At 33.0% G+C, this 17022-nt stretch overlaps 1 protein-coding gene across 1 annotated transcript in view; it reads left to right on the top strand.

Annotated features, from left to right (window-relative positions):
• Ascc3 (activating signal cointegrator 1 complex subunit 3) overlaps positions 1–17022 on the top strand; it is a 282919-nt gene that overhangs the window by 32312 nt on the left and 233585 nt on the right. The window contains 4 exon segments of the mRNA XM_051164237.1: positions 6463–6583; positions 13851–14058; positions 14924–15065; positions 15629–15770. Of these exon segments, the coding sequence (XP_051020194.1) occupies positions 6463–6583; positions 13851–14058; positions 14924–15065; positions 15629–15770 (613 nt within the window).

Below are 17022 nucleotides of genomic sequence, written 5' to 3'. Positions count from 1 at the left end.
TGTGCCAGGGTAGCTTGGCAGGATTACGTATATTCTTATAGAAGGAATACCTCATTTTAAAAGTTCATCATCTTTAAGATGTGATGGAAAGAGCAGTCGATGCCTGTATAATGATTTTTTAATATTTAATATTGATTCATATATATTAAGGCAGCACTTATTCCTTAACCTGCTATTATATTAATACATAGGTACATATACAAGTTAGATTTTAATAAGATTTAATGCACTGGGGCTGGGCAGATATTAACTCTCTAAACTATCTTGTCTGTTTCCCACCCAAGACTTCCATAAGTACGTGTACATGTTTTCAATTTCATCTCCATTATGGAATCCTAAGAGCCTGTTCCTCTTGTTTAAGTTATCTAACCCACCAGCACCTGCACTTTTCTCCCTCTTCTCTTTATGGTCTCTCAATCACTTGCAAACCCATGAGCCATGGTTTTGCCTACCTCTTTTCTGCCTGGTCCATCTGTAAGCAACTTTATTTAGCCAATAGGGGTAATTGGGGAGGCAAAATTTATACCACATTATTTTGGATATGTGACAATTTGGTCATAAGGGTCTTGAGGGACAAGCAATTAACATTTGAATATCTAGGAGCACCAGATCAACCCCAACACATACTGTATATATAGTGTTTACTATTATAGTTTGATGTGTGTGTTTTCCGTTGGGAGATAATGATATAGATGTGTAGTGTAGTTATCCTTTCCTTTCATCCCTTCCTACTTTACATATCTCACTCTCTGCCCACCCACACTTTATGTAGAAAGTTCTTTAATACGATTCTTGATCTTTGAGGCAGGGCATGCGTCTGACTAACAAACATCCAAAATACTCATTTAAGAAGTTTAATAGAGAACTTGACATAAATGTAGACATTGTTTGAGTAGGGAGGGAATGAGTAAAATAGAAAACTATTATATCGGTTCACACTGTATGCATATATTGCAATATAGTGATCCTCATTAACTTGTACAAAGAATACAAAGAGGAATATGAAAACTTCTCATACAAGGAATTGTTTCAATCATATCATTCAGCCTTAAGCAATATATAAATTACTCTCACTAATTCAAGCAGTGTGCCTCCTGAGCATTGTTTTGTAGCTTGATTGATAAAATTTTTGCATATATTTGAAGTGTGTAAATCTTGAGTTCTCACATATACACATATACATGTAAGTATAGCATTTTCCCATTCTCTTAAATCCTCTTAAAAAGAAATCATAGTCCTTTGTCGTCTTCCTTTTTATTTCCATCATCCTTTATCCTTAATATTGACCCGATTATCAACTCTGTATCTAGAGAGTTTTCTATTTTGAACATTTCACATAAATTGAATCATGCAATACAGTCGTGCTATTTAATGCTTAACGGAACGTTTTCAGTTTCTTTGTACACTACTTCAGTGGTTTTATAACTAAGCAATTCTGTTGCATGTATATGTATATACCACGTGTGTCTGTCTGTGTTTGTGTGTATGTGTGTGCACACGCTCGCGTGTGTGTATAAAAACTACCCTTTTTCATCCATTCATCATTTGAGTCAACTTTTGGATGATCTTTACTTGCTGACTATGAGAATAATTATATTTGTATACATGTTTTGTTTGGATTAATATTTTACTTTTCTTGCATATATACCAAATGGAATTGTAAAGTCCTAAAGTATTTTTATGCTTCCCTTATGAAGATTCATATTCTTTCCACAGTGGCTGCACAACATACGGAGATTTCAGATTTCCCATGTACTCACAATACTTGGAATTTTTCATTTTTGTAGCCTGTCTAGTTGGAAGGTCATTGTGATTTTGATTTGTGTTTTCCTATATCATATTGTGTTTCATCATACATGTATTTCATAGAGAAACTTAAACACTTTCTGTTTTTATTTTCTTTTACTATTTCTGAATTATGATTCATATGTTGTACAGAAAGCTTCATGTCAGATGCGTATTTGCATTTTTTTTTTTTTTTTACTTTTGCCTTTTTTTTTTTTTTTAACTTGAATGTATTCTTGGAAGCATGAACTTGCCTTATTTATTTTCTGTTGTCTTTCATTGCTCATAGGTTTGATGTATTTAAGCATCCTTTTCATGCTGATTTATTCCTATGTTTTCTCTTAAGAGTTTTATAGTTTTAGATTTTAAGGCTTTTAAGTCATTGATTCATATTGAGTTGATTTTTGTTTGTGGTTTGAGATAATAGTCTAGCTCCTTCTCCTTTGATGTTCCTCTTCTCTTTCCTTTTCTCTTTCCTCCTCTTCCGTCTTTTCTCTGGTTGTTCCATTGCTGCTTATTGAAAGACTCTTTCTTCCCCTTGTCTTGACACTAGTCAGAAATCAATTTACCATAGACAATTGAAGGGTTTTTATTATTGTTACTGTTTTGTCTTGTTTGTTTCATTTTGATTACTTTGTTGTGAAAGTAGAAATAGGGATCTTTGAATCCTAAATTGTCCTTTTCCTCCTCCTCCCAAGATTGTTCTTACTATTCTGGGGTTCTTCCAAGTCTGTAGGAATTTTAGAATCAGCTTGCTACCTTCTGAAAAGAAGTCATCAGGGATTCTGAGAGAGACTGCATTGAATCTATAGACTAATATGGGTTGTATTAAAATTTTCACTATTATGTATTCTGGTTCATAGATACTGATTTTTATTTAGGATTTTAGTTCTTTTCAGTTTTATTTTGTAGTTTCGGTGGGAAAGTCATACTCATCTTTTAAAAAATTCATACCTGGGCTGGAGAGATGGCTCAGAGGTTAAGAGCACTGAGTGCTCTACCAGAGGTCCTGAGTTCAATTCCCAGCAACCACATGGTGACTCACAACCATTAACAATGAGATCTGGTGCCCTCTTCTGGTCTGCGGGTGTATATGTAGGCAGAGCACTGTATACATAATAATAAATAAATCTTTAAAAAAAAAAATTCATACCTAAGTTTTAATTTTTTTATAACATAAAGAAGGATTTGCTTTCTTAATTGTATTTTTTGATTATTCATTGCTAGTGCAGGATACAATTGATTTTTATATATTAGCCTTACCTTGTGCAACCTTGAAGAAAATATTAGTTCCAGTAGTATTTTCTCTATGCAAGATTATGCCATCTGTGAATAAAATAGTTTTATTTCTTCTCTTTCTATCTAGATGTCCTATATATCTTTTTCTTGCCTAAATGCCCTGGCTAGAACCTCCACTGACGTGTTGAATAGAAGTGGTGAGTTGAGATTTTCTTGTCTTATTCTTGTCTCTCATCTTCATGGCTAAGCATTTAGGCTTTTACTTTTATAAATCTGTACCACAGTTAGCAATGAGTTTTCATAGGTGTTCTTTATGAAGCTATAGAACTCCCTTCAAGTAGAGTAGATTGTTTTTCTCATGAAAGAATAAAATTATCTTTTTCTCACTTGTTAAACTTGTTATGCAATTTGTTTTAATTCCATTGATAAGGCATTCATATAGGTAGATGTTTCCCCTATTGAATCAGCCTTGTATCTGGCATTGATTTCACTTTGTCACAATGTTTATCATCTGTCTTTTTGTCTATCCATCTATCTAATATAAGTTTGAATATGTTACTGGGTTTATTTTGTGAGCACTTCATGGATACTTTCTATTTCCATATTTCAAAGTTATTCATCTATAGTTTTCTTGTTATGCATTTGGTTTTCTTATCCTAGTATTGGCTTTGTTAGAAGTCAGCCTAGAACTGTTTTTATTTCTTGCATTTTGTTAAGAATTGATATGAACTTTTTAAAGGATTTAATAGAAACCATCAGTAAAATTTAATTTCTCTATAAATTGGAGACTATCAATAAATTCTGGACCTGGACTTTCTGTGGCTTGGTTTTGGCCACTCTTCATCCTTTCCCTTAGTACAAGTCTATATAGATGCACTGTAAGTTCTTCAGTTAGTTTTTGGACGTCTCCCACTATCCTTCTTTGTTAATCTAGCTAAAGTTTTAAAGTCTTTCCATTTTCTTGATTTTTCTGTATTGTTTTTCTGTGCTCTGGTACACTTATTTGTGCTCAGTACTTGCTATTTTCATTTCTGCTTTTCTTCTTCTTAAATCTTAAGGTTGTAAATGAAGTTGTTGATTTGAATGGATTTTTAAAATGGATGTATGACTGTAAATTACCTTTTAAGCACTGTTTTAACTACATTTCATAAAATTTCCTCTGTATTTACTGTGACTTTTTCATGATCGCATACTAAAGTATATATTTGTATTTTCCTAAAATTTGGACCTGTTGGTTATTGCCATTTTGTTTAATTAGCACATATTTGAGAATTCTTCAAATTGTCTTATTTTTGATTTCTAATTTTATTTCATTGTGTTTACTGAATATACTTTGGATTACTTCTCTTTGGAATGTATTGAGGATTATTTTGGAGCATGTAATATGGCCTGTCATGGCAACCATTTCATACATATTTGAAGAGAATTTTCTGCTCTCGTTTTGTGGTTTGTTAATAGAATCCTGTTCGGCTTAGTTGGTTGTAATGTTACCCAAATATTTATTCATTTTTTATAAGTATTCTGCTCAGAGTTAAAACAGCACCATTGTGGAACAGGTAGCATTAAAATTGAGCTATTAATGTTTATGCCTTTGAAAAGAACAAGAATTAAATTTTAATGTACACTTTGCTTTTCTCTACCTCATCATCATCTTTTTTTTTTTTTTTTAATTGTACTGAGGAGGGCATGTTCTAAAAGGATCACCCTAGCTAGTGACTTTTGTTGGAGGAAAACAAAATAATTGACTTTCCATGATCCATAGAAGAACTCTTGAAAATTGGAAGAAAAGCTGAGAAAAAGAGAACAGAACTATGAACAGGACTATCTCAAAAGCCGTGACTAGTATTACAATTAGTACTCGGATGAAAAACCAGTGGATTTGGAAAGGAAAACATTGCTATTGGTTTTAAAATCTCTAGAGAAATAGTGCAGTTCTTAATCAATATTGAGGATTTTACAGGATGCTTATTAGCTGCTTATCTTAACGTAGCTCAAACATGGATCTCGTGTTAATTTTTTCTGATCATTTGTCTTCAGTTTTGCACATGTCAGTATTTCTTGCTACTTAGATTTGTTATGTGGATTTAGATATATATCCTATTCTTGTATGTTAACCATTTTTCAGATGTCCAGGGACCCTATAAGATTTAAAAGTCCTATCATTTGAAGCAGGCTAATCTTCTATGTCATCATCAACAACAAAATACCCTGATCTCTTTTCTTACAAGGGGACCTTGCTATGTAACCCAGCTTGACTGGAGTGAAACCTGTGATCACTTCTGAGTAATGGGATTTAGGCATATACTACTAGACCCCGCTAGCTGGATAATGTATCTTTGTTCATTCCATATCATAATACTTTTATGTAAAATAGTTAACTTGTATTCATATTCAGGTACTTATCGCTTCAAACTAGCTTTTTGAAATAATAATAGTACTTGAATGAAATGATTGTTAGGCTAGATCTTATAGAATTAGCGCTTATTATAGTTTTGACATATAATACATACTTGTATCCTGTTGATACCTTTAGAGTTCATAAGGCAGGATCATTCATCACAATTTATCTTGTTTTATTTTCTTTATGTTCATATAATTTTATTAAACAACAAAATATTTTATATTTAACAAGTTATATATACTCAATATGAGCTTTGTTTTATGATTTTTGTGTATGGATTCTATAACAACAAAATTTGTTTAATTTAACTTCCTCACATGCAAATTTAAGAGTGTAACATTCTGGACAAGAATAATATATATACATCATCTCAGCTCATACTTGAGAAAGTCTGTTCCTTTCTAGAAAAAAAGTCTAGAATCCTAAGTGTAAGTCTCTGAATCCTCATCTTTCTTCTTGTTCCTTGACTGAAACTGAATTAGTCTTTGACAACTCCTGCATAGAGAGGTGTGTGTGTTTGTGTGTGTGTGTGTCTGTCTGTCTGTCTGTCTGTACGCGCATGAGAATTTTTCTAAACCGCGTTTTAGATTTCAGAAAATAATTTTTTAATTAAAATACATGTAAAGTTTAGTGTCTTCCTTTCATGGTTGATTAAAATCTTTTTTTTACCTATAAGATGACAAGCTGTTAGGTAGCTAGTAACCTAGTCTTTGTAAAAAACAGAAAAAATATTTACAAGTAAAATAAATCCAAGAATTTTATTTTATTTTACCAGAATAATAATTTTTTCATGTCATGTAGTTATATCTTCAAATGATAATTGTTTTTAAAAACAGAATTATGATCTTTAATTTTATACTCACAAGTAGTCTTTACAAAGGTACTGGATGTTCCTTACCATTGTAGGGATAGAATTTTCTTTTACAAGTTGACTCCTTTCTTAAATCTTATGTACTACATATGATTAGTTTGATCTCCTTATTTTGCTACATGAGGTGTTAATGTGTAAATGTTTATTTTGTTCTTTTCTCTTAAAGCTGTTTGAATTGCTGGGACCCGAAGGACTTGATCTGATTGAGAAACTCCTCCAGAACAGAATTACAATTGTAGATCGATTTCTTAATTCCTCAAGCGATCATAAGTTTCAGGTTCTTCAAGGTAAGAGTGTGGTAGTGATTGTAACTTAAAAGAAAAATCCATGCTCATAGGGCAGTCCTAACTGGACTTAGTTATCTGAAAAACATAGAAGTTTGGAGTGGGGTGTGTTTGGGAGGCTATTGGGGAGGTTAGAGGAGAGAAATGAGAACTAAATACAACCATGTTTCTTTATAGCTCTATGAAATTCAACAATAAATAAAAAGTTTAAAATGAATGATTTATTGGTTTACTAAATTTTAAATGTAATTGTGCTTTTTATGTCCTTTGGTTTGTAATATTAATGATACCAATGTTTTATGTAAAATTGAGACATGTTAGAACATGAAACAAATATGTGACACACATGCGATCGTGTATTAGTGTTTGGGCATAGCATTTTTTGTGATATATAAAATAATATGGCCATTTTTTAAAAGACTGCATACAAATATTACTTATTGTGTATTCAGGAGTATTATAGTTTTTCTTCAACTTTTTATTTTGAACCTTTTCAGATCTGGTAAAGGTAGAATTATAACACAGCAAATACTTGACTTGTACTTATGTGGAACCACCACTCATTAGCATTTTGTTCTGTTGTTTGTTTTACACACACACACACACAGAGAGAGAAGAGAGAAAAAGGGAGAAGAGATATCAATAACATCATTTAAACCTTTACTTAGCAACAACAGGAAATTGTATACTTCATGGTAACATCCTATAAACTCTCATGTGTACAAGTAAGAACACTGACAGTTACCTTCACAACTGCTATATAACTACCATACTTAGACAGTGCAACACCTGGAATACCATATACTTTAAGACCCCACCCCACCCCACCCCCTACCAACAAAATAGTAAAATAAAAACTACCTGAGATATCACAACATGGGTCTGTAAGACTCAGGTTTCAAAAAATGAAAATGAAATTTCTTGACACTTTTAGTCTAATCTACCTTGTTAGCCTAATTAATTGGGATTTTCAAAAGTCATGAGCATAAGAAATTATATACTTTTTAACTTCTATGTATGTTGACCTCTCTTTGCTTACCTTTTATTTATTTATTTTTTCTTTTTGGTAATGGCACTGAAAAGGCATGATAAAAACAGCTTTGATTTAAATCCATAATTATTTATGAAATTTCTCTAATCCTCCTAAATGTTCTTAGAAGACTGGAGTTGCATTAAGAGTTTTAGAAATTTGCTCTTCTCAGCAATTCTTCTCTGACGTTTATATGCTCTCTTACCTGCAATAAATATATAGTCATCATCTTAGATATCACAAGTTCACCTTTAGCAGCTAACAATATTTATGCAGGTTTTTGTTAAGTTGGATTTTTGCTGTTTGCTTAAGCAGTAGGATTGTAGCAGCAGTTCAAGACCCAGCTATTGCTCTCCTTGGAATATACCCAGAAGATGCTCCAGCACACAACAAGAAAATTTGTTCAACCATGTTCATAGCAGCCTTATTCATAATAGCCAGAACATGGAAACAGCCTAAGTGTTCATCAGTAGAAGAGTGGATAAAGAAACTGTGGTACATATATACTATGGAATACTACTCAGCTATTAAAAACAAGGAATTCCCGAAATTTGTGGACAAATGGATTGAACTAGAAATGATCATAATGAGTGAGCTAACCCAGAAGCAGAAAGACTCAAATGGTATATACTCACTTATAACTGGACACTAGCCCAAGGGGCAGGTCCCATCAAAATCTGCACCTACCAGGAAAGTGGGATAGAGGTGAGAACATCCTATTGAGACTCTAGGTGAGAAAAATATAGGGGATAGGGAAGTAAGTGGATCCAGAGGGTCCTAGAAACCTACAAGAGGAACATTATGATGGGTGGATCTGAGCCCAGGGGTTCTGCTTGATCAAAGGCACCAACCAAGGACAAAACAAGCAACCATCATCAAACCCCTACCCAGATCTAACCAAGGGACAGAACATTCTCCACAGTTAAGTGGAGACAGGGGACTGACTTTCACAGGATCTCTGGTGCCCCATATTTGGCCATGTCCCTTTGTTGGGGAGGCCCAATGGCACTCGGAGGAAGGATAGCAGATTACCAAGAAGAGACTTGATACCCTAGCACCATACTCAGGGGGAGGAGGTCCCCCTTGGTCACAGTCATAGGGAAGGGGGATTGGGGTGAGAGTGGGAGGTAGGGAGGAATGGGAGGATGTATGGGATGGATAGAAAATGAGATGTAATATGAATTATTTTATCTTTCAATAAAAATGTGTTAAAAAAAAAAGAAAATACAAAAAAAAAAAAAACGAAAAGAAAGAAAAACAAAACAAAAACAACCCAAAAAACAAAAAACCCAATAACAACAACAACAAAAAACCTGTTTCTTGAAGTCTTTTTCTGCAGCTCTGTCTGTGAGTTCCCATTAGTCCAAGATTTAAGCTATGAAGCCTGAGCCTATCATCAGGTTAGTGTGGTGGTCTCAGGGTTGGGAAAACTGATTCTGGGATTGGTAGAATTGAATTTTATGCTTATATTTGAATTCTCCCACAAAACATTCATATCAAAAGCTGAAGAACATAAATGTGAAATAAAACTGTGAATCTTCATTTTAACATCAGTTTATAAGTATAAATTGGTTAAGTGTATATTTAAATGGCATTGAAAATGGTAAACTACGTAATGTAAACCTTAAAACTTAAATTATTATAAGGTTTACCTCAAAACCAACAGCTCACAAATGCACTTCTAAGGCATTATAAGGAGTAATATTTTAAGCAGTAAATGTTTTCTTGGTACCCATAACCAATTCATAGCTAATTTAGAATTCAGAATTGGAGTTTTTACTGCTGGAAGAGAATTAATTTAAGTTTGTAATTGATCTATATAAAGCAGATCTCACAGCTTTTGAAAATTTGTTACTTTCAGGGTTTTTTTCTAGAGAATAGGTGGTTTTTATCCATAGTAAAAAGAAAATTTCTACATATCTTCTGCTTCAATATAGTCTCATTGATGAAAAATTTTCCTACTGTATTAGTAACTAGATGAGTTATCACTGAAAATTTAGGGTTTTTTTTTTTTTTTTTGCACTAAACTTAGTTCAGTCTTGATAAAGCATGCCAAAAGTTTAACTCTGGACTGTTTTTTGTATTTTGGAGTTTTTCTTTTTAAAATAAAACTGCCACTGCTTCTAATGTAGAATGTTGTTTTAAAAGAAAGACAATATATCTGCAAAAATTCCCTTGTCTTAAAGGAAGTCAAGGAGTCACCTTCATAATTATAAGACCACCAAGGTAGTGTTTGGATTCTCTATGCTGGCCGTGAGTGTAAGATCTACACTGTTAAATTGTAGGCAGCTCTTTGGTACACTGTGAGGCCTTAGTCCACCCACAGTAGCTCTAGCCATTTTCACATGTAATGAATAAATACCACTGAAAAATTAACCCTTATAAACCATGGATCACTGATAACGTTTCAGTTCTTTCAGAAGGCCGAAGTGTTTCAATTTTGGAAGTGTGGATTTTAAATAACCAGAAGTAACTTAACCAACTGCCGTTGTGTTTGGAACTAAGGAATATACCTTTTAATAAAATTATTGAAATGTAAAAAAAAAAAAAAAAAGATTGTTAGAACTTGCATGTTGGAAATTAGCAATTTGGTCTTGTGGTGTTTTATGGGGCTCTGAGCTCTTCAAATACTTGAAACAGCTTGCTCTACACTGCCCTGCTCCACAGGGATTCCTCCCACAAAGTGCTGTGGTAGACACGCTGGTTTATGAGCAGGTAAATCTTGTTTGTTTGTAAACTGTTAGTTTTTTTATCATAAATTATGGAATAAGTTTTTCGTCCAGTCCTGTAATTTTGCAAATTCTGAAAAGTTTGTGTTTTCTTAGTTAGTATTCTAAATGTTACTATCAAGATACATATGGCTTACAGTTTTTAAAAGCTCTAATGTATCAACATAAAGATGAGTTAGCACTCCCATTTATGCTCATGTTTTATTCTCATTTTCCATATTTTATTCTATAATGATAACAGAAACGATATACTTTTAAATCAACATTAAATATTAATTTATTTTTCAGTGTAGGAAATTGAACTTAGGACCTCACACATGTTCAGCAAGAATTCTATCACAGAGTTATATTACCAGCCAACAAAGATTAAATTTAAATTGCATAAAGTATATTTGAGCCATTAGTATGACCTGAAATGTTTTCTACTCTTTTCAAATAGCTCTTACTTTTATTCTATATTCGTTTATTGTTAATGTTGCTATTTATGAATAGCTATGTTCTTACAAATTTGTTTACTTAAATAAAAAACTTTAACTTGCATATTCTTTTTTCCCCTTTTTAAAAAAATTTTTATTAGTTTATTATTGTTACATCTCAGTGGTTATCCCATCCCTTGTATCCTCCCATTCTTCCCTCCCTCCCATTTTCCCCTTATTCCCCTCCCCTATGACTGTGACTGAGGGGGACTTCCTCCCCCTGTATATGCTCATAGGGTATCAAGTCTCTTCTTGGTAACCTGCTGTCCTTCCTCTTAGTGCCACCAGGTCTCCTCCTCCAGGGGGCACTACCCAAATCTAGCCAATGGACAGAACATTCTCCACAGTTGAGTGGAGAGTGGGGTTTGACTTTCACACGTACTCTGATGCCTCATATTTGAACTTGCATATTCTTAAAGGTTTCTTTTTTAAGTAGGCTTTTGTTTTATACTGAATGAGAGATTATTTTCCTTAAAAATTTTTAATGGGTTGGGCCAGTGAATATCTTAGCAGTAAATATGTTTTCCAGCAACTTGAGTTGATTTTCTGGGTCATGTGGTAGAAGGAGAAAAGTGACTTCTACAAATTGTCTTTTCACACAAACATACACACACACACACACATACACATACACACATATGCATACACACACAACCCATATACAAATAAATAAGTATTTTTTTCTTAAAAATGTTTTAATAGGTTATGGAAATATTTTGAAGAAAAGATCTCTTACCCTACTTCACTACAGTTAACATTCATTTCTATAGCTTAATACGTTATACATTTAATGATACTTCAGAATTCTCTTAAGTACCAAATTACACCTTTTCATTATTAAAGTTTTTTTAACCAAGAAAATTATTAACCATATTAACTTTTTGTTTGTCTGTTTGTTTTATAAAAATCACCATATAGGTAGAATGGCTTACTTTCATTTAGAATTTCTAGTGTCTTAATGAATTTGATTTTTTAAAATCAAGATAAACATCTACCCTAATCTATCTCCAGTCTTTTAACAAGGAAATGTTAGGTGCCTAAGCAGAGACAGGGCTCTATCATGAGGGTAATTGCGAATTAAATTTGCCCTTTAGTGCTTGATTTTGTTACTACTTTTTTAAAAACTATTCATACTTCTATTAATTTTTTTCATTAATTAATTTATATAATTTACATCCTGGTAGGAAGTTCCCCTCCCTTAAGAGACAGAGAGAAAGAATGTGAAGTTGGTATAAGGAGGTATATGGGAGGAGATAGGGGAAGGCAAAGAATATAATATATTATGTGAAAATTTTTAAAACTTAGAAAAGATATATCTAAAATGCAAATTAAATTAGTATATGCTATCATTTGAATATTATACCAGGCTTTTCTGGAGTAATTAGGTTTTATAAGAACATAAATTTCTACTTTATTCTTCAATACATTTTATCTAACAGTTGCTATTACAGTTATTTTGTCTCTGCTTGTGAGTCATCACAGATAGCATAACCAAAAAAGAAATACCATGTATTTAATCTAAAACTGACTTTAAAAAAAAAAAATCATTGTTGTTATTTACTATGCTTAGTTTTACAGGGTTGTTGATTGAGACTTTAAAAAATTTTCAGTGAGTGACATATATTTTCTTATGAATTTGTTTTTACTTTTGGATGATCAGTATGTATAGCAGTGTTTTGTTGCTATCTATTTCTCACAAAATATTAGTTACACTAGTACATAACATTTCTTATACTATCTAATGTATGTTTTTACATTTCAAAGTGTTTTAGCAGTTGTCTCTCATAAGAGGATGGCATTATTCATGTTCTTGAAATATTCTTTTTCATATCTATATTGCTGATTTGTTGATGTTGCAGTCAGTTTTACTTTTTAAAAAATTCTCAGTACATGTGAAAGCTTCAAGAATATGGATTTTTTTGACATTGAAAGTTAATTATAAATTCTGTTACATAGTAAGTCTGGCATATAAGATAAATAGTAAAGTATTTTGGTAATAGCCATACAGTTTCACCTTATTATAAATGAAATTCTTTTTTATACTTTTGAAACATGGTCCTTTCTAATGCTGATAAAGCAACATTATAGGAGTTTATTTCATGTGATTGGAAATTAAATGCTTCCTTTTTATCATGTAAGGATGTATTGCCAGAGAAATTTCAAGATTTGAGTAGGAATGGATTTGAAGTATGTTTTTCCTTCTTGGTGATTTGTTTAACACCTTCCTGGTCTGCCTTGAATTTTGCCTTTTGATAAAATAACTTGTGCCTGTGCTCTGTTCAGAGTATGGACCAAATCTCATTTGGCATTGTCTACCTAGCCTAGTTGTGCTGATTCCTCAATACTATAAATGCCTATTGACTTTGATTCCTTTTAGTGACAGTTCTTTTAGCTCCTTTAGGACTGTATATACTTGGAAAGAGTTTAAACACAGAAAGCAATCCTTTCGGCAAAACAGCCTGAATATTGAGGTGCCTACACACAAACCCAATTCATACTTCCTAAGCAGTGAGTTTTGGTTGATCTGTGTCTGCTCCATTTTTATAAGAAGGTGGACAGTACTGTTGCTTTACCATTCTCTGTGGAAATGTTCTAAGCTATGAAAAGTAGTAAGTGAATAACAAGTATAACAAGGTTAATTTCTTAGAGGAAAGTTGTATTTAATATTTAACAGATTGTTACTTTATCATAATAATGGTAATGGCAACTGAAATTCATAATTATATATTTTAAATAATTTGAACAAATTATTTTAAAACTATGAAATTTAAATTTTGCATTCATGATGCTACTTCAAATTATATGATCCTAGTATTGTTATAGTATTTTGCTTGCTTTTCCATACTATGCAATATTATATAGATACTATTTTTTTAAGACTACCCTTAAACATGTAATTGAGTAAACCAGCTATAAAAAAAGAAGTTGTTAGAAAATTGGATTCTGTTATGTGTTTGGAGTGGCAAAATGGTTTTCATGAAGGTCAAGTCATGTCTGCTATTTATAATTCATTATATTTTTTAATTACTTCACAGATAGTTGTAAAAAAATTTTAGGAGAGAATGCAAAGCCGAATTATGGATGTCAAGTTACTATTCAGTCTGAACAAGAAAAGCAGTTAATGAAACAATATCGCCGCGAAGAAAAAAAAAATGCTAGAAGAGAAAAAAAGGCAGGAGAAGATGGGGAAGTTTCTGGAGAAGGAATTTTGTCTTTTGATCCTAAGGAACTCCGGATACAGAGGTAGTAAACATCATATGCTGAAATCATACAAGTGGTGTAGTTTTACCTGTCATTCTTTAGCTTTTAAGTAATTTGGTGATTCTCTTACAACTTGATTCTCTTTGGTGAAATAAAAGTCACTCTTTAATTAGAATAAGTCTTGATTGTGTTCATGTGAGACACTTTATTTGCAGAGATGGGCTTGTCTAGGTTGTTTTTTTTTATACTTTTCAGTATATATTACATAATGGCCACATGGATATAGTTTAGCATCTGTTTACTTTTTCAATTTAATGATACTTTATTTTAATATAATTTGTAAGTAGAAAAATAAATATGAGTTTTGTGGTCAGTTAAATTTGCAACTCTCAACCTGTGGGTTGTCATCTTTTTGGCAAACCTTTATCTCCAAAACAAAAAACAAAAAACAAAAACAAAAACAAAACTTAAATTACAATCCATAACAATACCAAAATTATTGTTATGTACTAGCAGTGAAATAATTTTACGGTTGGGGTCATGACAACAAAGGAGGGACTGTATTAAAGGGTCACCTCATTAGGAAGATTGAGAACTACTGATTTATATATTTAAACATTGAAAAAGTGGTATTTATCACTTATACATCTTTATGGTGTGAAAATAAATGAAAAAAAAAATTAGGTCAGCCTTACTGACTACTGTATAGAAGTAGCAATTGGAAATATACTCAAAGCCTATTATTTACCCTGAAACTTCTTAGTGGCTAATATCTTCCATTTGTAGTTAAAGTTCTTTTTTTTTTTAAAGGATTACTTGAAATAGCAATTATAATGGCCTTTAATTTGTATATGGCTTAATTTTTAAAAATGTCAAATGTGTCCTCTTATTTATTTATTTATTACAGAGAACAGGCACTTCTGAATGCTAGAAGTGCTCCAATTTTGGGCAGGCAGAGAGAGAAAGAGGTTGAAAAAATTCGTTATCCTCATGTTTATGATTCCCAGGCTGAGGCCCGAGAGACATCAGCATTCATTGCTGGTGCCAAGGTATGTCCTAGTAATATAACCACTTTTGGAAACAGGTATTTTCTGAGCAAATGCTAGCATAGATTTTTCCTTGTGTCCTTGAATATATTACTAGTGGATACAATATGTTAAGTTATATGTTAAAATAGTAGGAAAAAAATGGGATATTGTAGTATATCTTAAGTTCCTGAAATATATTCCAAATTCAAAACATATTTAACTTTTTTTTTATTGTTTCAATTTGTATTGGTGAGTTATTGTATCACTGACTATATTATATATTATTTTGGTTATGACAGTACTTTTGTCCTCAAGAATACTGTATAGCTGGTATGTACTCTTAAGTTCAACAAATTACATCTATATATCCTAGGAGACAGTTGACTACTGAATGTTTAAGGAGATGGTTTATGTTTATTTTTCTTTTATTTAGATTTATTTTCTTTAAATTAGCTGGATTTATTTGCTAGTACTATGTTATAAAGCCAGTAACATTTTGTCTTTTTCTCTAATTTAACTTAAAATTTTATGAGAGCAGTAGACTTTAATTTTTCTTACTGGAATTTTATTTTTTGTACTTATAGATGATTTTGCCGGAAGGTATCCAGAGAGAGAATACCAAGCTGTATGAAGAAGTGAGGATCCCCTACAGTGAGCCAATGCCAGTTGGGTTTGAGGAAAAGCCAGTTTATATCCAAGACTTAGATGAGGTAAGGTGAACTTTTTGTGTGATAGGTTCTTTTGAGTATGGAATTTGTAATTGGTCAATCCAGTTAAGAATATAGATAGCAGGCAGGTGTGGTGGCGCACACCTTTAATATCAGCACTCAAGGAGGCAGAGGCAGGTGGGTCACTGTGAGTTTGAGCCCTGTCTGGTCTACAAACTGAGTTCAGGACAGCCAAGGCCACACACAGAAACCCTGTCTTGAAAAAAACAAAAAAAGAAAAAAATAGAAAGAAAGAAAGAAGGAAGAGGAATATAGATAACGGGTTGGCTAAGAAGTAGGCTATTGGAGTATAAAGCTTTCTTTGTACTCGAAACAGATTCACATATGCCTTTGCATTACATATGTTTATTTTGTGTTCATTTTGGTCATTTAGCAAATTTTGCATATATGTGTTCATGTGTATGTGCATATACACATGAGTGAAAATGCTTGCATGATTGCATGTGACTGTGGAGGCCAGAGATGGATGTTAATGTCTTTTTCTATCACTGTCTACCTTACTTTTTGAGATGGGGTCTTCCACTGAATCTGGCTGGATAGTGAGCTCGTGAGATCCCTCTGTCCTCAAATGCACAAGCTAGACAACAGACTTGTGCTGCTGTGCCATTTCTTTTTTTTTAAATGAGGTTTCTGGGTGTCTAAACTAATGCTTATGCAGCAGGCACTTCTATCTTAGCCATCTTCTCAGCCCGTAACCTAACTTTTTATAGTTTTTTTTTAATTAATTTATTTATCCTGATCTGATCTTGCTCCCTCTTTCTCTTTGGAGTTCCTCCCTCTGCCCTCCATCCCTGCATCCTCCCATCCTTCCTTTCTCCTAAGAAAAGGCTCAGAAAAAGAGAGGTCAACTTGGCTTGTCAAGTTGCAGTAGGGCTAGGCAGCATCTTCTAGTGTAGCTGCACAAGGCAGCCAAGGTAGAGGAAAGGGAACAAAAGGAAGGCAACAAATTCAGAGACAGCTCCTCTTCCTGTTGTTAGGAGTCCCTCATGAAGAGCAAACTGCACAAATGCATATTTGCAGAGGGCCTAGCTCCATCCCTAGGTCTCTGGTGGTTCAGTTTCTGTGAGCCTCTATGTCCCAGGTTAGTTGTGGTTTTCATGTGGTATCCTTGACCTCTTTGGTGCATTCATTCCTTCATTCTCTTCCATGGAATTCCCTGAGCTCCACCTAATGTTTGGTTGCGGGTCTCTGCATGTGTATCCATCAGTTGGCTGGGCAAAGCCTCTCAGATAACAGTTAAGTTAGGCACC

Source organism: Acomys russatus, chromosome 21, assembly GCF_903995435.1.
Source record: "Acomys russatus chromosome 21, mAcoRus1.1, whole genome shotgun sequence".
In the NCBI taxonomy this organism is placed as follows: domain Eukaryota; kingdom Metazoa; phylum Chordata; class Mammalia; order Rodentia; family Muridae; genus Acomys; species Acomys russatus.
The sequence above is the reverse complement of the archived record's forward strand: the minus strand, read 5'-3'. Positions and strand labels throughout refer to the sequence as shown.